At 36.0% G+C, this 23,585-nt stretch overlaps 2 protein-coding genes across 6 annotated transcripts in view; one reads left to right on the plus strand and one right to left on the minus strand.

Moving 5' to 3' along the window:
* LOC106171733 (uncharacterized) overlaps nucleotides 1-17,535 on the plus strand; it is a 37,628-nt gene extending 20,093 nt beyond the window's left edge. For 3 of the 5 annotated variants that reach the window (XM_086996221.1, XM_086996220.1, XM_086996222.1), the window contains one exon: nucleotides 402-7,559. In XM_086996221.1, the coding sequence (XP_086852347.1) occupies nucleotides 5,325-6,551 (1,227 nt within the window). In that variant the 5' untranslated portion in view covers nucleotides 402-5,324 and the 3' untranslated portion in view covers nucleotides 6,552-7,559. Of the gene's footprint in view, nucleotides 1-401; nucleotides 7,560-13,155; nucleotides 13,244-13,795; nucleotides 13,893-16,477; nucleotides 16,574-16,757 lie in introns of those variants that run through there. The other 2 variants (XR_015331230.1, XR_015331231.1) reach the window with 2 other exon arrangements.
* Nucleotides 17,536-19,362: 1,827 nt separating this feature from the next.
* LOC106171732 (uncharacterized) overlaps nucleotides 19,363-23,585 on the minus strand; it is a 38,299-nt gene continuing 34,076 nt past the window's right edge. Inside the window, exon 13 of the transcript XR_001239348.2 lies at nucleotides 19,363-19,581. The gene's annotated coding sequence lies outside the window, so the exon portion shown is untranslated. The remainder of the gene's footprint in view (nucleotides 19,582-23,585) is intronic.

The following is a 23,585-nucleotide window of genomic DNA, read 5'->3' on the forward strand; positions in this document are numbered from 1 at the left end:
TATTAATGTCAGTGGTTTACTGCTTCTGCTTCTGGCTGTTACTATTAAATTGCTGAGAGAGCACGTACTGCATTTGTCTATTTTGTAGCCAATATAGCTTGTCTTAATTTATCTTTATCCTCATCAGTCATATGTATAGCCTGTAGCCTTCTGCTAGCTTGTACTTGTTCCAGTGGTACCTTTTTGTACCCTGGCTTGTTAATGACTAAATTGCCTCTTTTACACAAGTTATGGTTCACATTGCAAAATTTAATCAGGGCATCAGTGGTATAGGTCAGTTTTTTTATCATCATGTTCACATCCCCAGCACCTGCCTGATATTACAGTGAAAATGTCGTAGCACACTGCCGCTTAACATCAACATTGAATCTGTTAATCAGTCTTTAATTGTCTATTTTCAGTTGTCTAGAAAACATCCCAGAGCTCCAGGATACTTTGGCCGATGCACATGAATTCTGTCTGAGACTGAGGTGATGGATGTCTTTACATTTCAGTAGGAGTGGAGGGATATTACTTGTTGATGCCTGTGAGGTAGGTTGTAAGCCCTTAAGTGTATGTGAATCACCATCTCAAAGATTACTTGGTGTGTGTGTCTGTATGTGTGCGTGTATGTGTGTATATGCAAGAGTGAGATGGAATTTATACATCTTGTCATGCTACATGTACGTTGCCTTTGAATAATCTCAATGATGAATGATGTGTGTGTGTGTGTGTACGTGCGTAAGAGAGAGATGGAGGTTGCACATCACTTTTTGGACAGCCTTATTTGATAATTTTGATGCAAGAAGATTTGCATATAAGAGAAAATTGAATTTTTTTCTACTTTGGAATGTTTGAAAGTTTTTAATGAATTAAAGGAATTAATTTGTTCTTCTTTTTTTTTTGTTTCGTGTGTTTTTCTCTATTTCAAAGTGATATTTTAATGCCTGCAGTGAGTTTTGCATACCCTCCCCTCTGTGATGATTAGTGTGTTAGTTGAGATTATTTTATATTGCTACTGGTAGATGTCTCTATAAAACCCCCTTAACACTGGACGGCGTCCTTTGTGCAACGCCGTCAGACAGTCAAATAACGCACAGTGATCACTAAGGTCGCACAAAGAATGTTCAAGCATTGTCGAGGACACCATGGACACCACGAAGTTTGAGCATGTTCAAAACAATCGCAGAGAGAACGTGATGGAGGATGGGCGCTGCACGGTAGCTCAATGGACACAGAAATGACGCACAAGCATCTCCGTGGTCGAAGAGAGGACGCACAAGCATTGCCACGGTCGTAGAAAGGAGGCACAAGCATCGCTTTGGTTGCAGAATGAAAACTCAAAGATTGTCCAGTGTTCGGCACATAGAACATTATTCTTTTCATTCTCAAATGGGGTCGTGCTAAGGTATTTTTTTACCAGACAGGAATTCTAAGGGCAACAGTGGTCTCATATCAGCCTCCGATTGTTTTTTCCCCTAAAATTCATGAAACTATCCATTTTTGTTGAGGTTATTATAAAACAAATATTTTGCCTTTTTTATAAGATGCATTAATTGTCAGAACTTTTTGCAGAATGTGTCATCTGAAAACGTATTCAAACATGTTGTGTCAGTCATACTTTCTCGTTTTCAGCACCTTTCCATCCCTTTTATATGGATAACAATGAGCATCTGGCTGATTATCAGTCCATGCAGACCTTGCATCACTATAGTTTAAAGCATTTATTCCTATTTATTTGTTTGGTGTGCTGGAAATGTTCTTTATTGGATGACCTGGTTAGAACCGATGAAAAAAATATGAGTTAGAATATAGAGAAGGACGCCCAAACAACGCTCATCGGTCAAGCAGGATGCAGAATGATCGTAGAATAGATGCCACTGATCGCGGATGAAGGTATAGAGAACACAGCAAGAATGCTCAATGGTCGCTCAAACATCGCAGTGGACACCGAGGGTTGCACAAGGGGACGTACAGTGGAGGCAGGCAGGTCGCTCGCAGTTTTACAGGTAAAATCGAGATTCAGTCGTTCAAAGGATGCACAGCGGATGCAGACGCCTTTACACTAAGACACAATTTAATTGCTTTGGCGACCGTTGAGCGTCCTGACCACATTTTTGTGAGCAAAAAGGACGCAAAAAGGATGCTGTCCAGTGTAAAGGGGCCCTAAGTAAAGTGTTGTCCGGTGTGCAAGTTTGAATCTCTCCTGTGATTGGTAACTAAAAGGTAAAACTGTTCATTGTATAATTGGTTCTGATTGGTAAACATGTACTATCTGAACTTGTATATAAGGGTTGACTTGAAATAAATCATCCTTTTTGGGGTCTCTTACGGCTTCTTTTAGTGCGTCTTGGTCTTCCTTGGCTTTAACGGCTCCCTGTTGGTTCTTAGGATTAGTGAATTACACCAGTAAGTACATTGTTATTTGTACCTTCATAAGGCACTCGGCCGCGAAGGCGTAACAATTGGCACAGTCGACAGGATAGAATTCAGTGTAACTATTGTTGTGAGAGGATACAATTTGTGTAGCATATGTTTTTAAATTGACAGGATTCAATTTGTGTATCTAACGTTGTCAATTTACAGGACAGAGTTTGTGTAGCTTATGTTGTTAGAGGATAGAATTAGTAGTTATTAGCGATATTAGAATTTTTGGGAAAGCTTTGTGTATGACTAAGTGAGAGTTGGAAAGATAGTGACACATGTTAGACGTGATTTGTTGCAAGGCGCGAACTAGTCGGAACATATTGCAGTGATATTTCACTTTCAGTGTTGGCTGATACTTGCGGCAATTCAGTAAATATTTTCAGTGTTGCATTCAATTTAGTAGTTTAGAGATATTTTGTGTTAATTTTCTGTTGTGATACTAAAACTGCGGAGACATTGTGGAGCACGAGTACTGAGTAGTAGTCAGACAGACCACATGTAATTACAGTCCCGTGCGTGTAGAGCCTTATGTTGTATTAGAACACAGAACACAATTTAGTGAGTTTATTTACTAAGAAAAACATTTATTTAAAATAAAGATTTCAAATTTGTGTTTTTCACTGACTTGCTGAATGAAGGAGTGAGTGTGAATTGTGTATTGTATATTTTTATCAATATTGTAATAGCATATATTGATAGAGTACTATTCTACCTTGTTCGTCTGTGTTGAAGGTGTTTCATCATAGGTGTACATGTGAGTAGGTTGAATAGTGTGAGAGATTTGTTTGTATTTACTGTGAAGTTTAGTAGTGGCTTTTTGCTGAAACTTTCTTCAAACAGTAAATAGTGTGGTAGTGGTGAAAGTATTTTATTGTGTAGTTTTTGTGGCATTTCTGCATTGCTATTATCAATGAAATTGTGTAATAGATTGTGGGAAACTGGAAGTGAAAATGGCATTGGGTAATGTGGAAAGTAGTGTTGTGTTGAATGTGCAGACAGCATCTGAAACAGAATTGAAAATTTTGAAAGGAATTGGTCCGGTGAAAGCTCATAGATTGGTGATTTGGAAGAAATTACTGGTATTAGTGTGGCAGGTTGGCAGAAATGGGAAAAGAAGGGTATTGTGTTTCTGGGTGTAATGGAAGAAAAAGATGAAGGTTCAAAAGTTGGAGATGAGAAAAAGGAAGAGAGTGTGAATTGGGAGGAAAAGTATAGACAGTTGATGGAACGAGTGAAGGTACAAAATGATATGATATCAAATCTTCGAGATGAGGTTGAAGAAGTTGGAGAAAAGATGGAATTTTTATCAAGTGAATTGGAGATTAATGATGCCAAAGTGAAAAAGTTGGAAAATGAAAAGAGTGAATGAGAAAAAGAGAAATATGCTTTGAAAAATGAAAAGTATGTTTTAGAGAGTGAGAAGTGTGATTTGAAAATTGAAAATGATATGTTGAAAGAAAGAAATGTAAAAATTCAGAGTGAGTTGGGAAAAACTAAACAAGTGTTGACGAAAAAAGAAATGGAAATGGAGGAAGAGTGTAGAGAGTATTCCACAAAAGAAGTAATGTTACATGCTCAGGTTGAAACACAGAATGAATTGTTCAGAAAACGTGTAGAAAGTTTGCAGAAGTGTGAAATTGAAAAATTGGACTTGAAATTGCAATTGGATGAGATGACAGCACGTCATAATCATTTGCAAACTCCGTATGAAAGAATGCATTTACAACATGATTTAGAAAAAATTCCAAGGTCAACTCCTAGAAATATTAAAATTAGTAGACCTACACCTGCACCTAGAAGTAGTAAAAAGAAAAATTTGGAAACCCCTGTGAAAAAGCCAATACTGAAACTAGAAGAGAGTGATAGTGAAAGCGAAAGTGAATTTGAATGTGAACAGAAAAGAGTTCCTTTGGCTGAAAGAGAAAAAGGACCTGTTCATAAAATGCCTAGTTTTAGTGGGAATGGAAGAGAAAATTGGGAAGCTTTTGTATTTAAGTTTGAAGGAATGGCAGAAAGATATGGATGGAATGATAAAAGAAAAACTAGCAGATTGATTGAATGTTTGGAAGACAGAGCTCTTGAGTAACCGGTGGAGTTTGGAAACTGCAAATATAAACATTTCAACAAAACTTTGAAAGAAGTGATGTCAAAACATTTTAGTATGAAAGAATCTGCGCGTAAAGCACTTCAATTAATGAGTCAAGGTGAAAGTGGATCATTGCAAGATTTTTCCCTATCGCATCTAGAGAGGGATATGCAGAAGGTGGTGAAGGAATAACTGTGGATTCATATTTGAGAGGGTGTTGTGACAAAGAATCTGCAAAGTTAGGAATGGATAAAGAGCCTAAAGATTTATTTGAAGCGTTAAAGTTTGTGAAAGTTGCAAACAATAACTTCAAAGCAGTGTATGGTACAAGTGGAAGAAATGCGTCTATTAGACAAGTTGGAATGTCTGATCAGAGTGTTGAGAATGGAAGTAATAATCAATTACTCTACAACATGCAAAGAACTATGTCCGCAATGTGTGATCAGATGAAAAGAATGAATGATGCATGGGTGTCACCGTCGAATTCTCAGAGAAATTCTAGTAGAATGTTAAAATCACCTCAGAATGGAAACGTAAATCAAAGTACAGGGGGTCCACCACAATGTTTTAAATGTGGAGAAAGAGGTCATGTTCAAAGATTGTAAGAATGAAATTGTAGAACATCCACGTAATCCCAATGTTAGTAAAAATGCCAGCCCAAGTTCTATTTTGATTTGTCATAAATGTGGACAGAGAGGTCACATTCAAACAAATTGTCCTCAAATAGAGAATTGCCTAAGAATCCTCCTGGTGCAAGAAATTCGATAAACTAGAATGGGACAAATTGACCGACCGGATTTCGGATCCCTTACTTCATGTTGAAGGTCAGCTTATGGAAGGTGGAAATGTGAAAATGATGAATGTTGGAAAATTAGTAGGGGAAAATTTTGTGATTCCTGTGAGTGTTGGAGGTGTGAAAACATCAGCAGTTGTGGATACAGCAGCTCAATTTACTATCGTAAATAAAAGATTTTATAGTAAATTGCAGGGTTTGCCTGAGTTTTGTGAGACCTTGAAATTAATGCTTGCTGGAAAAAATGCATTTATGATGGGTCATAGAGTGGAAAATTTGAGTATTGAGATAGATGGGATAGAATATAAGGAAAATGTGTATATTGCAGATTTGCAAGAAGGAAATGATATGTTGTTGGGATTGAAGATTTTGAAGGAGAGAAATTGTGTGGTAAATTTAGTTGATCATACGTTGATCATTGGAGAAAAATGTGTACAGGGAAGCATAGAAGTTGAAGGTGATTCTGATTTGAGTAAAGTGAATGGTGAAACAGAGGCTAAAAGTGATGAGAAATGTGTTGATGAATTAGAGAAAGAAGTTGAAATTTGTGAAAATATGGTGAGAACGAAAAAGAGAATAGTAGTTCCTCCATTGACAGTGATGATAATTTCTGTTTGTCCAGATTATGAGTTAGAGAAAAAGAAAGAGTATGTGATAGAACCTTGTGTTGATAGACCAGTGTTGATATCTTGTGCATTAGTTAAAGGTGATGTTTCTGTTCCTGTAGTTGTGAATGATGGAGAAAGCAATGCTGTTTTGAAAGCAGGTAGTGTGTTTGGTGTTATTAAAGAAGTTGAGATAGTTGATTCAGAAGTGAGATGTAAAGAAGATGTATATGGAAAAGCTAGGGTGTCTGCTGTGAATAAAGTTGAAATGAAGTTGAATATAGATGAAAATATGGATAAAGAAGAAGTGATGAGATGTTTGAAAAGAGATTTGCCTGAACATTTGCAAGATTTATTTGAAAGATCAAGTGAGGAGCTTGATTCAAATGAAATGGTTGCACTGTGTGGAACTTTGAGAGATTATGAAGATGTATTTGCAAAGCATGATCTTGATTTAGGGTGCATGAAAGGTGTTAAGCATACTATTAACACTGGTAGTGCAGCTCCTGTGAAACAGAAATTGCGTAGAACTCCTTTGGGAATGGAGGAACAGGAGAGAAAGATGCTTGAAAAGTTGTTAGCTTCTGATGTTATTCAGCCGTCAAATTCCGAAATGGGCTTCTCCACCAGTATTGATAAGAAAGAAAGATGGAAGTGTTAGATGGTGTGTGGATTATAGGGAATTAAATAAGAAAACTATCAAAAATTCTTATCCTATTCCAAACATTGGTGATTGTTTAGATTGTCTGGCTGGAAATCAATTTTTGAGTTTGATTGAAATGGCTCAAGGATATTTTCAAATTGAAATTGATGAGAAAGATAGAAACAAAACTGCTCTTGTCACTAGATATGGTCTGTATGAACAAACGAGAATGGCTATGGGACTGACAAATTCTCCTGCAAGTTTTTCAAGAGCAATGCAATTAGTATTGAGAGGTTTGACTTGGGAGAAAGTGTTAGTGTATCTGGATGATATCACTGTGTTAGGAAAGAATTTTGAAGATCATCTCAAGGATTTGAAAGAGGTTTTGGAGAGATTGTGTTCTTACAATCTGAAGTTAAAGCTTAAGAAGTGTTTTCTTTTCCAAACAAAGTGTGAGTTCTTAGGAAAGTCTGTCAGTAGAGAAGGTGTTGGTTTAGAAAATGGTTAACCGAAAGAGTCATAGTTGTATTTGTGTAGTATGGCTGTGAAAGAATTATGGAATTGCAAAGAACAATTGATTATTTTGAATGATGTGTTATATTGCAAATAGGAAAAGAAAGAAGATAGACATTTGTGTTTAATTGTACCAGAAGATTTGGTCAATGAAGTTTTTTTTTTTTCTTTATTTGAATTTGCTTTATGTTTAAGTAATATGTTCACATAGTAAATGTGGCAATGCTGTAATACTATGTTAGTAATGTAATACTATGTTCAGGCCCGTAGCCAGGGGGGTCAGGGGGGGGGGGTTTCGAAAGAACCACCCTTTTTGCTGGGAAAAGGTCCACTCTGAGTAAAATTTGACATATGTTCTTGAGGATTTTATGGTAAAAGGTCCACTTTTTCAGAAAACGACCCCCCCCCCCTCTGAAATTGCTGGCTATGGGCCTGATGTTTATAATGTAATATGCTAATATTCATTTGAAAGAAAAGATCATTATCATGCTATTTTTATTCAAGAAAATAAACCCTTGTATAAGTTTATTTCAGATATGGATGATTTAGAAATGCTAGATGAAGCCTATTTTGTCCCTGATTATGATGACACTGATCTGGTGGAAGATCCTACTGTCCTAATTGGTGAAGAGGGGGGGGGGAGTTACCCACTCAAAGCGCAGGAAGAAACAGCGGAAAGAAGTTCAGTGTGGTTTGTGCCTAATGTCCAGTGCTGACTTGAGTAGACATCTTGCATGTCATGTGAAATCTGTGATGTGTTGGTATTGCAGATTGATAGGGAAGGACAATATTCGTTTTTGCGTAAACGTCATGGTGATGTTCATTTGTATGGAACTGGTGAATTCGAGGAAAAACTGGGGATCCAGTTGGTGAATGGATTTATATGTTTCCTGATCTTGACACTAAATATAAGAAATATATGGGAACTGATGAAATATGGGCAAAGTGAAGGACTAGTAATATTACCAGGACATTAACTTTGTGAAAATATACATTTATGGAAATGGTATGGTGCCTATGCTTGAGATTCTTAATTCTTTGTTGACTTTGTTTCACTGGAGAACTTTGTATCATCTGTTACAAAAACTTTCATCAGAGGATCGTGAACTCAGTAGTCATTGGTATCGGCAGATGAAATTTACTTTGCTACATGGATGAAAAATGAACTATATAATGATTTGACATTTCACATTGACATTGTTATCATTAATAATGTTGTTTTGAGCAACTGAGTTAAAATCACTTTGTTTACTTTAAAGTTGATTTAAAGTGATAATGGATTTTAAAGCTTTATTTTGCTTTCCTAAAGATGGACATTTATGCTGAAAGATGGACTTGCTTGACTTTGCGTGTGTTAAAGTTAAATGTTGAATCTTGGCATAACAAGAATGAACTATTTGCATTACTTGCTTATTTTAAATGTAAAGTACCATTTCAGTTGTTGAATTATAATAATTGTTAGTTAAGAAATTTAAATTAATGGTTTATATTGTAATGATAGGGGGGAGTTTTGTTCGTCAAAAGGGGGGAGAGTGTGACGATGTAGTGTGTTAGTTGAGATTATTTTATATTGCTACTGGTAGATGTCTCTATAAGTAAAGTGTTGTCTGGTATGCAAGTTTGAATCTCTCCTGTGATTGGTAACTTAAAGGTAAAACTGTTCATTGTATAATTGGTTAATTGGATCCTATTCTCATTATACATGTTACCTGTAGAAGATATCATACTAAAGCATGGTTTGAACACTGTTATTTTTGCAGATGATACAAGTCTATATTACATGCAAGAGCAGCCAGTCTGCAACAATCACTTCTATGGAGACTTGTCTTGCAGAGATTCGAGAATGGATGAAAGTAAATATGTTGGCTTTAAATGATAGTAAGACTGAGTTGATATGGTTTACATTAAGGTTCAAGGCAAATAGGAAAAATGCAGCAAATGCCAACATTTGCATAGGAGATGTTCTTATAAAACCATCTAGTTCTGTAAGATATCTGGGAGTTACCCTCGATGAAAATTGCACTATGGGGAGGTGTGTATCTGAAGTATGTAAATTAGCATCTTATGCACTATGGCGCATTGGAAAAATAAGGAAAGAGTTAAATAACAAAATCACTGAAAAATTAGTACATGCATTTATATCATCAAGATTAGATTACTGCAATAGTCTCCTCTTTGGTATTTGTGACCATCAGATTAAAAAGTTACAAGTTATTCAAAACTCAGCTGCAAGACTGGTTTGTCAAATTAAGTGCAATAGCACACACCATATCACTCCCATTCTGAAAGAATTACACTGGCTGCCTGTGAAGCAGAGGATTGATTTTAAAGTACTGTACTTTGTATTATTTTTAAGGCGATCCATTCACAAGGACCATTATATTTATATGATCTTATCTGTTTTAACTTACCACGGTGGTCCACACATTTTAATACTGAGAATGATTTTATTTTAGAACATTCTGTTTTAGAGAAGGGGTGCCTCAAAAGTTATGGAGATCGTGCTTTTATAATCTACGCCCCAAAAGTGTGGAATGCCCTACCAAATTTTATTAGAAAAACAGAAGACTTTGACAATTTTAAATCTCTTTTAAAGACCCACATTTTAAATTCTGTCTATATCGCTTATATATATATATATATATATATATATATATATATATATATGTATTTTAATAAGATTGATTTTAAGTAGTGTAAATTTTAAATGGTTTCCAGTGAGAGTTTAAGATTAAAATATTGTCATTTTAATGATTTTAGTACATTAGCCATTATTGTAAGGCACCTTGAGATAGAATGTAAGGCGCCATATAAGAATCTTATTATTATTATTATTATTCTGATTGGTAAACGTGCACTATCTGAACTTGTATATAAGGGTTGACTTGAAATAAATCATCCTTTTTTGGGTCTCTTACGGCTTCTTTTAGTGTGTCTTGGTCTTCCTTGGCTTTAACGGCTCCCTGTTGGTTCTTAGGATTAGTGAATTACACCAGTAAGTACATTGTTATTTGTACCTTCATAAGGAACTCGGCCGCGTAGGCGTAACAATTGGCGCAGTCGACAGGATAGAATTCTGTGTAGCTATTGTTGTGAGAGGATACAATTTGTGTAGCATATGTTGTTAAATAGACAGGATTCAATTTGTGTATTTAATGTTGTCAATTTACAGGATAGAATTTGTGTAGCTTATGTTGTTAGAGGATAGAATTAGTAGTTATTAGCGATATTAGAATTTTTGAAAAGCTTTGTGTATGACTTAGAGTTGGAAAGATAGTGACACGTGTTAGACGGGACTTGTTGCAAGACGCAAACTAGTCGGAACATATTGCAGTGATATTTCACTTTCAGTGTTGGCTGATACTCGCGGCAATTCAGTAAATATTTTCAGTGTTGCATTCAATTTAGTAGTTTAGAGATATTTTGTATTAATTTTCTGTTGTGATACTAAAACTTAGTGAATTACACCAGTAAGTACATTGTTATTTGTACCTTCATAAGGCACTCGGCCGTGAAGGCGTAACACTTCTGCTGCATTTTAGTGCTTTTTTCATCTGCTTTGGGGCAGCACTTTACAGTAAAGTTCTTGTGACTGGGAGGCTATACTGTTAATTAAGATATCTTGATTTTTATATACAGATGCAATAAGTGTATTTATGGTAATTAGGACTAAAATGCAGCCTGAGTTGGAAAAACAGTGTTAATTGGCTTCTTTTTCAGAAGTTATACATTTTTATGAAATTTATTGGCATTGTGGGACTTGGAACTCCCACACGCTTGAAGCAAAATGGTAATTTCTACATATCCTTGTTATTTATATTAGATATTTAGGATGGTGGTAATTTCACTGTAATATTGCATCAAAATTGACAAAAAAACTGCTTTGTGCTCTGCCACCACAAATGTTATGAAAAGATAACTGTTATTTACAGTGAAGTTATTGTGACTGGGAGGCTATACTGGTAAGGTATTCTGTTTAGGTCTTGGGTAAAATTGTTAGAATCTGAAGTATGGTGTTTGTTGAAGAATGGAAAGTATTTTTTATGGAATTAAACGTTACAATGGAAATGAATGGGACTTTTTTATAGTGGTTTGTAACCTAGAACGAAAGTGGTCTTTTTAATTTCTATGGCAAGTGTAATACTTAAAATGGATCATTATCGAAACACAATGTGTCCTGCACTGAACAGTATCTGAGGTATGTCCTGTAAGCCTAACTGTAATCATTACCAAACTTTCCCATGCCTAGACTGTCCATCTGGAGCGGTCTAACTCAATCCCAGGGGAGTCTCACTAAATTCCTATCTACCTAACCAGCTTGAATGTCTGAATCAACTAGAGGGTGAAGATAATTACCCCCTGACAGGTTTACAAGGCATGACAGACATTTGAGCCATTGAAGTTGATGGGAATTTAGTGAGACTCTCCAGGAAGATAGATCAATCCAAATATCTGTGGGAATGGTCCCTAAGGCTAACCCTAACCCTTATGCTAGCCCTAAGGCTACGTTCACATGGAAAGTCTATTTTCTAAAAATCTATTTTCTATTCGCGGTATCTTATGATCACGGTCTGTGCCCTGAATATCCCGTGGCGTAATTACTGGCAGCGCAAGCCAGTTACTTATACAAAGCTGTAATTAATTCTCGGCTGTGCTCGCATTCTATAAAATCTCATCCTCGCTTGCCATCGGGTCATAACGATTGCACTCGTATCTGTCGTGTGTATAGCTTCTTCATCTTCTTCGTCTTGTTGTTGCACAAAATCGACAAACACATTTTTCAAAGCAACCGCGACCGCTATTAACTTTCTAACTTCCTACTGCGCATGTGTCAAGGTATCAGAATCTCCTCCGTGCACAGCCAAGAATTAATTACAGCTTTGGAAGTAACTGTCTCGCGCTGCCAGTAATTACACCACGGGATATTCAGGGCACAGACCATGATCACAAAATATACCGCGAATAGAAAATAGATTTTTAGAAAATAGACTTTCCATGTGAATGAAGCCTAAGTCTTACCCTAACTCTAGCCCTAAGTCTTACCCTTACTGTAAAATTAACCCCACTTTTTGAAGTGTGACCCCTGAAAATTAGCCCTATCTTTTAAGTGTTACTTTAAAATCAACCCTTCCTTTCACCCCCAATCCATAAAAAAACAATTTATTGAATAAATAACAGACAATAGTGTATGTATAAAATTCACTTTGTTTATTATTATTGTCATCTGGATGGCATCCAATGGACTTCTGTGGCGCTTGTCATGCATATATCTTTTCTGTACTGTTAACTTTTTCTGGTCTTGAGTCATACATTTTATGTTTTCTTAAAACAGGTCTTGTCAGTGGTTTACTGCTTCTGCTTCTGGCTGTTACTATTAAATTGCTGAGAGAGCACGTACTGCATTTGTCTATTTTGTAGCCAATAGCTTGTCTTAATTTATCTTTATCCTCATCAGTCATACAGTATGTAACCTGTAGCTATGTTGAGCATAAATATGTCTGTTTTTGTCGCTGTACATATGTGTAAGCTTTAGATAGAATTATCTCATTGGGGGTTCTTGCTAAATTGCAATGGCCTTAAGAGGCTTAGATCATCTGTCACACCCACCCCTATAGGGGGTAATTAACTATCGTCTAGCAGATTGAGCAGGCATGTCAGACATCTAAGCCACTTAAGGTGAAAGCAATTTAATTTAGCAAAAAATCCCTTGGAGATGGATCAATCCTGTTAGATCGATTGAGGTATAGGAACCAAGTCTTAGATCCTACTCAGTTTCAGATATGTGAAAGTGAAAAGGGTCAATGTGAACTCATGCATGGGTGAAAGGAGGAGGGGAGGAGGTGCTGAGCAAAAATCTCTGTCAGTCTTTCAAATCTTTATATAAACAAAATTTCATTGTTACATTGTTATGCCTGTGCACTGTCTGTTGGGACACTGTATGTATCTGTATATATATTCTGATTACTGTGTATGTCTGTTTTGCTGCTGTTTATGTGTTTATTATAATATAATAATATATATTTTGATCACTGTGTTATATCTGTGTTGAAACTGCTGTATGTGTCTGTATATATTCTTAATTGATGATAGTTCTTTGATTTCCGTGCAGATGTAGGTGTATCTCTTGGATTATCACACCAAGGACAGCTAAACTCATCATCACCATCAAGATCTACAGTGTTGCAGCCTCAGAACAGGTCAGTGCAACAATGATATTTCTATACTGGTGATTCTCTTTAGTCCCCTTTTTAATGCCACCACTAAATGTATAGTAGGTATCTGGAATATTAATATCCTTTTGTAAAATGGTCAGTTAGATCCTACTCAGTTTCATATATACATGTATGTGTTCAACATTAAAAGGGTTAATGTGAACTCTTGGGGGTCTGAACAAAAATCTGTCAGTCTTTCAAATCGCTATATGGACAAAATTTCATGTATACCTTTTGATGCCTGTGTACTGTATTTTGTCACGTTATATGTGTGTGTCTGATATTCTGATCACTGTGTGTGTGTCTGTTTTGTCCCTGTGTGTGTGAACTCGTATATTTCAATTCTGATCACTGTGTATGTGTCTGTTTTGTCCCTGTGTGTGTGAACTCGTATATTTCTATTCTGATCACTGTGTATGTGTCTGTTTTGTCCCTGTGTGTGTGAACTCGTATATTTCTATTCTGATCGCTGTGTTATGTCTGTGTTATAATTATATATCTGCAAATATTATTTTTTGAAGATGTCTCTTATTTCAGTAGAGATGAATGCATGTCGCTATTATTATCACAATGAGGATCGAGAGTTAAATTCCTTATCGATATCAAGATCAACAACCTGGCTGCCTTAAGACAGGTCAGTGCAATAATGATATTGCATAAAACTGGTGTTCTCTTCAATCACTTTGTGAACACCACCACTATATGCATATGTACCTGGAATAGTATCATTTTGTAAAATGGTCAATTAATTATTTCCACTCACTTTTATATATGTTCAAAGTGAAAAGGTTCGCGTGAACTCGGGGGTGGGGTGGGGGTTGCTTAGCAGAAATATCTGACAGTCTTTGAAATCAATTCATAGACAAAATTCCATTAACACATTCTGATGCCTGTGTGCTGTCTGTTGTGACAGTGTAAGACTGGGTTCCCATACTTAGATTGATCCATCCCAGCAGGCATAGTTGCATTGGTTCAACGTTGAAAACAGGTTGATACATTTTATATACACGCCATCTTTTGTACTCATGGCCACTATAATGAAGTGGGCACCTGAAAGACAACATCATAAGAAGTGAATGGAAAAAAGCAGGACTCTCGCCTGGGTATGAGATTAAAAACATATATATATATGTCATAAACAATTAAATAGTCAGGATTACATTTGTCACCCGATTTAAATCTTCCTAAGTCAAATTGGAATTTTGATCCTGAATAAGCCAAATTAAAATCTGAAAATAAAATTTGACTATGGTTGATTTTACACCAGCCTGGGCCCAGTTTTATAAAGGACGTTTAGCACTAACCAGTGTTTAACTCTAACCAGACCTAAATAATCTGTTAGTAAACTGACCTTTAAATAATTATTTAATCCAGTTAAACACTGGCCAGTTAACTAATTGGCTGTTTTCCGTCAGAAGACTGTATATAAAACACATTTTAACCATCTTTTAGTTAATGGGTGTTAGGGGAATTTATCCACTGGTTAGGCTTATCCACTGGTTAGTGTTAAACGTCCTTTATAAAACTGGGCCCTGCTGGATTTTAATCTGGCCTTTATATATATATATATATATATATATATATATATATATATATATATATATATATATATATATATATATATATATATAAGAAAAGAACAATATATGTTTATCAAAACCTTGGAAATTTTAACTTAAAGGCCGTACATTTCTACCCTACATATATTTAGCCATCAAACATGCCCAACTGCTAAACACATCCAGGCTTATTTCCCGCTGGGTAGGGTTGATATAATATTGTTTCTGACGTTGATACATTGTTATCTGAGGTTGACACAACTTTCAAATCCAATGTTTACTCAACGTTATGGTTCAACGTTGTTTCAACCTTAAAAAAACAAAATTTGCCTGCTGGGATCTGGATCGACCTTATTCCCTAGGGGTTCACGCTAAATTGCTATCAGCTCAAGAGGCTTAAATGGCTGTCACACCTACCAAATTAGCTAGGGGTAAAGATAATTACGCTGTAACAGCTTTACTAGGCGTGACAGGCGTTTAAGCTGGTTAGTTTGATAGCAATTTAGTGAGAATCCCAAGGGAGATAGATCGATCCAAATATTTGTGGGAATGGTCCCTATGTGACTGTATATTTTTATCACTGTGTCTGTTTTGTTGCTGCACCTATGTGTTTATTGTAATATAATAATATATATTTTGATCACAGTGTTTTCCCAGCAGGCATAGTGACGTTGGATCAACGTTGAAAACAGGTTGATACATTGAATTAACGTTGATCTACCTAAATTCAACGTAAAATCAACGTTGATCCAACTCTGTCATAATGTATTTTGGTTATTGACTCAATGTTGTTGTTTGGTCGTCATGATGCAAGACATGGATTGTAATTTAAAATTTTAATTATTGAAAATGTGATACTTTGTTAATCAATACTGTAACTAACTTTATCAAAAAATTTAAAAAAGCGTTTTAAAGTATAAGTGACAGTTGTTTTGTGTCTTTAGTGAATTAGTGAATTTTCTTAACTTGTTATTTAGAAATACATTCCAATAAACTTCCTTGCAAGGTCATCTAACACTAGGATGAATAAGTTGCTGTAATTGTGATGGAGTGAAGTTAAATCAAAGTTGACAGTTCTTGGTACCCTGTCATAGATAGACAGGTTGAGGTGACTGTGACTTTGTTATATATATATATATTTTTTTCTTATATATATATATATATATATATATATATATATATATATATATATATATATAAAACTAAACCTGGGAAATCCTAACTTAAAGGCCATACATATATACCCTACATATATTTAGCCATCAAACATGTCCTACTAGTGCAAACACATCTAGGCTAAAAGGGTGCAAAACATGCTTAGGAGCTAAATGCGTTGAAAAAATCAAACAAAGCAGGCACTTGGATGTTTTTACAGTGTACGTTATAATTGAGTCCTGTGTTTTGTACAAAAAAAACATTTCAGGTCATTTTGATGTCTTTTCATGCAAGAATGTTGTCTAACAACTGGGGTTGATACAATGTTGTTATCTGACGTTGATCCAACTTTCAAATCCAACGTTTATCTAACATCCTATCAATGTTATAGTTCAACGTTGTTTCAACGTTAAAACAACATAATTTGCCCGCTGGGTTGTCTGTGTTGTAACTACTATATGTGTCTGCATATTTTCTTTATTGATCATATGTACTCTGATTTCAGCACAGTCGAAAGTGTATCTCTTGGATTATCATCACACTGAGGACAGCTAAACTCATCATCACCATCAAGATCTACAGTGTTGCAGCCTCAGAACAGGTCAGTGCAACAATGATATTTCTATACTGATTATTGTGTATATATGTCTTTTTTGTTGCTGTATATGTGTTTATTATAATATAATATATTTTGATCACTGTGTTATGTCTGTGTTGTAAATACTGTATGTCTCTGCATAAATTTAAATTATTTATTGATGAACAGATATGATCTTTGATTTCAGCTCAGATGAAGTTGTGTTTCTTGGATTATCATCACACTGAGGACAGTTAAACTCATCATTACCATTAAGATCTACAATGTCAGTTTCATCTTGAGTGAGAGATCAACTGGAACAGCATTTGGTCAAGCATTGCAGGGCTTGTAGAGCCAACACTACCCAAACTTTAGAGCAGTTTAAGCACAATGAACTCAGATAGGAGACTGCAGATTGAAGGCTGTCGTCACACATTGTCAAACAAAGAAGAAGCAAATAGATTTCTGCTCTGGGTACCCACACATGGCTTATTGGGCACACAAAAGTTACGTCCAAGTTCTCCTTGAGGACACTAGCTTGGAGCACATAGAGGACTGTAGTGTATGGAAGTCTATTTATCCTGTCGCCTAATTAATGATATTGATGGTCAACTGCAGTTGATATGATGATGACGATGAATTATTCAACAATGCATCTATCTTTGTGCTGATTTAAAACAATAAAAATCTCTCAAAAATATAAAATGTTGGCATTTATATTTCTCGTTGCAATGCATATTGCTATTGTTGCAATTTTTGTACAGAGGTGAACTCAATAGAAATGTTCTGTTTTTTTATTTTTTTTCATTGTTGGCCTGGTGAATGAAGTCAATGAAGCAAATGACAGTTGTGCAACTTATTGGAAATTTCACTTTTTTTATTTTTTTACAAACAGTAAATGCACAAATCCAATCTTATTTAAATTTGTACATGTATAATATCAATATGAATTTGTAGTATTAAAATATCTTGTATTCTTTTCACTACTTTAGTTTACTTGTATATGTTTTCAAGAAGCAGCATCACAGTTTTGGAGTAAAAACAAATGAATTCCAAATATCAACTAACATCAGTACAATTTCAAGGTGCATTATAAAAATAGATCATATACTTCATTTCTGCTGCTCCCAACTGCAAACAAAATGCATTACAATCTCAATGTAGCTCTCAAGCTCTCTTTACTTTTGTATGATACACTTTTTTTGCTAATCAGCTGCAATTTTTTTCCAACATCTAGCAAAAGCATCATCCCTTATAAGGGTCACGTACTTAATTACAGCTTTGAAGAAGTAGAAGCTAGTGCTATCATATCCAGTTTGGGAAGATCTCCCACACCACCACTTCTTCACAAGTTCGGATGCTATCAATTTATCATATATATAATGTGAGCTATGGCCTCACCCTGGTAAGACACTCATAAATCTTTGTTAAACACTGATCTAGCAACAATATCATCCTGTCTAAAGAAATTGGTTATCTTTATAATTTACAACAAACAAGCTGCCTCTAATGAGGACCTTGTTTAATCCAGGAAAAAGCTGTTTCCAGGTTTGCTGCCCTGATTCCAAGACGTACTTCAGTATATTCAGTATATTTAAATGATATAGTGTCCCACTTCCTTTCTCCTGCTGCTAACACAGGCAAACTGCACATAACAAGTCATGTATGTCACATTTTCTTCCTCCTCGGTGGTCAGTTCTCCATCCATGTGTTCCTTGAGTACCCTTTGTTCTGCATGATCATGCAGTTAGATTGTTCTCTACAAGTACAGACAGTAGATTGTGTAGCAGATGTGGGTCAAGACTAGAGCATATTCTAAGATGCTGAAGAAATTCATTGAACTCGAACATAACTTCTAATATACTCATGTTATAGAGTTTCTTAAATACCACCATTCTAGAATTGCAGGACGGTTTAAGGTCGTTTCGCCTACAGAACGCTTTAAACAACTTGTCACTTCTGAAGTATCATCTCACTTGCTGAGGTTTGCTTGCTGTATCCCTGCCCCTGGCTGGCTTCTGAAGTATCATGTCACTCTCAACTTTTTTCAGTGCCTCCAGGAAAAGTCCCTTCATTTAAAGTCCTCCCACTTGCCTGCTGCATGGTGTTTCCTGAAACAATGCACGGTCACATCTAAGTACATGTAACTGCAGTCAGATATTTGAAAAATTGACTTATGCAGGTGTTTACTTCCTACTATACTATGAAGTGCACTTTTCTTCCTCTAAGTATTAAAATTAACTATTTCTGGAACTAAAGGAAGACATTAACACGTCTTCCCAGCTTTATTTGTACTTGAAACTTGCATTGGGTAACTTAAAGAGATAACAACTGTTTATTTTGGCCAAAAGATGAATTTTCCTGGGGCAAACAACAATTTTCCCATACTTACCAATGGTTAATAAATCCATTTCTACATTCAAAGTTGGTCCCTGTTTTTTTTCTAAAAAATTTGTGTTTTTGTAATAATCTCTAAAGAGATTATTATGGAGTATAGCCATCTATGGAGGTCACATGGTCCTATGACAAGCACAAATTTCAAAATAATTGCAATAACTGCCATTGTATTGGTTGTAAAATATAGATCTCATACGAAGAGTTGTTATCCCTTCAACTCTGTATAAATTGTTTTTCTAATGGGGTCAAGCTAATTCAATATTATTAAAAATATTATCAATTTTATGGGTATTATTATTATTATTATTAAGAATTTTTAGCTTTAACTTAAGGGATAACATGTCTCAAGGAAACTGGTGTTTTATTAATTCAACAGCCATGGCATTATGTCATATCGACATTTACCGGTGACTTACCATAATGATTCTCTTTGTCATGCATTTTGGCTACGTTTCATCAACCAAGAATTACATATATATTTCTTCTTACAGTATGGGCAAGCTGTACCAGCAGCGACACCATCTGCTTCGAGCGAAGGTATTACGATTTCTTGACCCAAATCTTCATCTTATGATTTGTGCTCCATTGAGTCAAGTAATTCAAGGTAGCCACCCTCAGTCTCCACCTCATGATCCCTTTTTATAATATAGAATGTGGTATATATATATATTCTGCAATAATATCATTAAAATCTTCCCCAGCATAAATTTTGCCTGTGTTCTTATAGTGTTAAAGAATCCATGTAATTCCTTCTGATGGAACAAGTGCAACTTGTATCTTTATATCTAATATTATTTTTATGCTAGGACATACTGCAGTGATAAAATTCTTTAAAATATTTTATGCCTGATGAATTATGAGTCCTGTCTATTCTTTCATACAACACCCATGAACAATTGGACAATAAATTAAAAACAACTAAACTTGCCCCTTTACACAGCAAAGCGACTCAGTACATTTTAAGTAGAACAAAAATTCGGTTTGGAAGTCATGGGGGGAATATCCCCAAAATTGTGCAAAAAAAAAAAAAAACGGAATAATTACTGTAAATGTTAACCAAGCATGCCAATTTTTTTAAAGCAACCTGCCTCTTAACCAAGCTAAGCCATTCAAAATTTAGAGTAAAACAAGATACGGTTTGGAAGTTATGTGGCAAACGTCACCAAAATTGTGCAAAGGCAAGCTGTACCAACAATGACCCTACTTGCTAAAATTGTGCAAAAAAGGGAAGTTTGGCATAGAGAAACAATGTTTTAGGTTTTAATTAACTGCAAACTTTCATTAGCTGGGGTAACGGCATCTGGTATTACCAGGTTATGAGTGTAAACAGGGAATGGCATCTGGAGATCACTGCATTAAGCTGCTTGAAAATTCTTTGTCCAATCAGGGAGACCCAGAAGCTTTGAAGCGTCACTTTTGTCAAAATTCTGCAGTACTGAATCTGGGGCCCTCTTTTAGGTACGTGCTATCGCACGTATACAATAAACGCTAATACTCTTCCTTACTTTGCTATTAGCTCTTTGCTGAAAGCATAGTGTTAAGGATTAATTATACCAATTTGAGTCTCACTGACAAATTTTTGTTCAGTTTGTGACTACCTGCTCCTCTTTTGTTACAATTTTGTTTGTGTGACTCTCGGATCCAACCAAGTTTTAGGAGACTTACGTGAAACAGAACATTCATCTTTACAAATTAGTAATTTGCACCTCAATGACAATGTTTGTTTTCCATACCATTTGTGTCTGCTTTTCTTTTGTTATGACTTTGTGTGTGGGACTCGCGTATCCAGCCAAGCTTTAGGAGACTCATACGTGAAGTGGATCATTCATTATTACAAGTAAGATTTTATTTTCATCACATTTAAGTTAAGTTTTGAACACAGTTGACCATGGTGGTTCTCGCCATTGGTCACTCTTTTGTTCATAGGCTTCATTCATATCTTGACCAAGGTTGGGAGAAAGATTTTGGATTTCCCAATGTTGTACACTGACATGGTGCTGGGGGCCATACGGTCCTGAAACTGGCCAGGTATAACTTGGCTGTCCTTCACTGGGTCCACCCTGCCTTGGTTATTTGGGTTCAAAAACTAATTATATCAAAAAATATGGTCTCAAAGTTTTTAAAGACTGTCAGTATGTTATGGTTTACAGGTAAATTTCTTGGCTAATGACTATATATATATATATATATATATATATATATATATATATATATATATATATGCATATGTCCGTTTCATCCAAGTAATGTACACTCAGGAATCATAAGTCAAAGGATTATATTGGCATTTTGAAGCCAGTCTTTAGCTTTTTCGTCTAACGACTTAAGTGAGTCCAACCCTGGACACTGATGCAGCTGACAAGTCTCTACGATGTGGTTGGCTGTCTGTAGGGGGGCACCACACTCACATGCTGGAGACTGACAGAGCCTCCATTCAAACAAGTTAGCACGGAAACGGCCATGACCTGTTCTGATGCGGTTCAGTCGAGTCCATGATAGGCGATCCAGCTCATGTCCAGATGGTCAGGTGCTCACTTCAGGAATGAAATCACGCAGTCTGCCATTTTTTTTGCTCTCCTCTAACTTTCGTAAGTATGGAATCAGTGGAGCCCTTGAGGAAAGCCTGGTAAATTCCTCATCTTGACGGAGTCACTGGAACAATAGATGTTCTGGCTCATGTGCTCTGTTGGCCAGTTGGAGACAGCGCTGATCCCGTCTGATATCTGGGGGAAGTATGCCGTTTAGCACCGGGAGATATGGTTTTGGTGTTGATCTCAGACATCCTATGATAAGCCTCATGCTGTTGTTTAGGGCTGCATCAATTGTCTTTGTATGGCTACTCCTGCACCACACAGGGGCGCAATATTCTGCAGTGGAGTAAGCCAGGGCAAGGGAGGTAGTTCTCAGGGTGGGAAAGTTTGCCCCCCAGGGCTAATGAGTAATAAGTATAGAGACCATTCCCAGGGACTATCATACTAACTTTGGATCAAACTATCTCCAAGGGGATACTCGGTTAATTGCAATTAACTTGGGCGATTTAGTTGTCTGTCACACCTGAAGCTGATAGGGGTTATCTAACAGGATCAGTCCATCTCTAACGGGTTACTCGCTACATTCTATCAGCTTAAGGAGCTTAGACGTCTGACACGCCTACTAAAGCTGCTAGACGATAGTTAATTACCCCCTATCAGCTTCAGTGGGCGTGACAGACATCTAAGCCATTTAAGTCGATTACAATTTAGCGAGAAGCCCCTCTGAGATAGTTTGACCTAAAGTTAGTACTATACAGTCCCTAAATGTCAACACACAAAAAGACTACTTGACACATTCAAGAAAATCCCACAAGACATAGTAGGTATGGTTCATAACTTGGCAGAAAAGACTTTATTAAGTAATGATACAGATGACCCAATACATACAATTATATTTATGTACATGAAATATTAATTATACCAGTTTAAACTTCACAAAAACAAAGCTCAGCTGTGATAGGCTTCTAACCAGCCTTAAAATGTGTACTTGGTCAAGAGTACATTTGGATTAAAAATTAAAGCCAGAAATAATCTCATGATTATTGGAAATTGTGGCATGCATGTCCTACTATGCTGAACAAATTTTTTATGATGATAAATGATATACACTTTATATATATATATATATATATATATATATGTCAAAGGCCTGAATCAAATCTATTCCCATGCATAAAAAGCCCAGACCCCATGTTTATTACGCCCTGGCTGGGCCCGTTCTTTATGGTGTCTTTGCATTGTTAACAGCATAATGGGCAAGTTAATTGACCAAGTTAATTGGCCAAGCTGCCAGTTTGTTTGTAAGGCATGTGCAGGGGATGTCTTATATCAAGGCACATATTATGATACTTACAGGTGTGGCAAATGAACCCACCTTTAATTTAACATTTCTTTAGTAAATGTTACTAAATCAATCTACATGTCTTTTCTTTAAACATTAAATATCTTTAAAGTATCACCCTCAGATGTATTTTACAAACCACAGGTAATGAAATACAACTGTATCTCATTTGCTACACCTGTAAGTACCGTATCATAATATGTGCCTTCATATAAAACATCCCCTGCACATGCCATACAAACAAACTGGCAGCTTGGCCAATTAACTTGGTCAATTAACTTGCCCATTACACTGTGAACAAAGCAAAGACACCAAAGGATAGGCCCAGCCAGGGCGTAATAAACATGGGGTCTGGGCTTTTTATGCATGGGACTAGATTTGGTCCGGGCCTTTGACATATATATATATATATATATATATATATATATATATACACTTCCACGATACTGGCATGGGTAACAACAATGGGACAAGGGCATCAAAATTTCAACATGACACTGATCTTGTGAGCAAACTTTTGGTATTTTGCTTTATATTCATGAATTTGGTAAATGTAACATAAAACACATTTAAATAATCAGGGAAGAGTACACTTGACTTCTCAGAGTTGGAAAAGCACACTGCGATCCTAAATTAAACAATGATGATATGAAATCATCTCTCATGCATTACATGCCAAAAAGTGGGAACTGGATATAGCTAATTTAGTAAGTCTCATTTAATATTTATTTGATCGGGTCATTATGTCATCAGTGGAAATTTTCGC

The sequence above is a fragment of the Lingula anatina genome, chromosome 9 (assembly GCF_051362555.1).
Source record: "Lingula anatina isolate TDL-2025a chromosome 9, LinAna3.0, whole genome shotgun sequence".
Classification (NCBI taxonomy): domain Eukaryota; kingdom Metazoa; phylum Brachiopoda; class Lingulata; order Lingulida; family Lingulidae; genus Lingula; species Lingula anatina.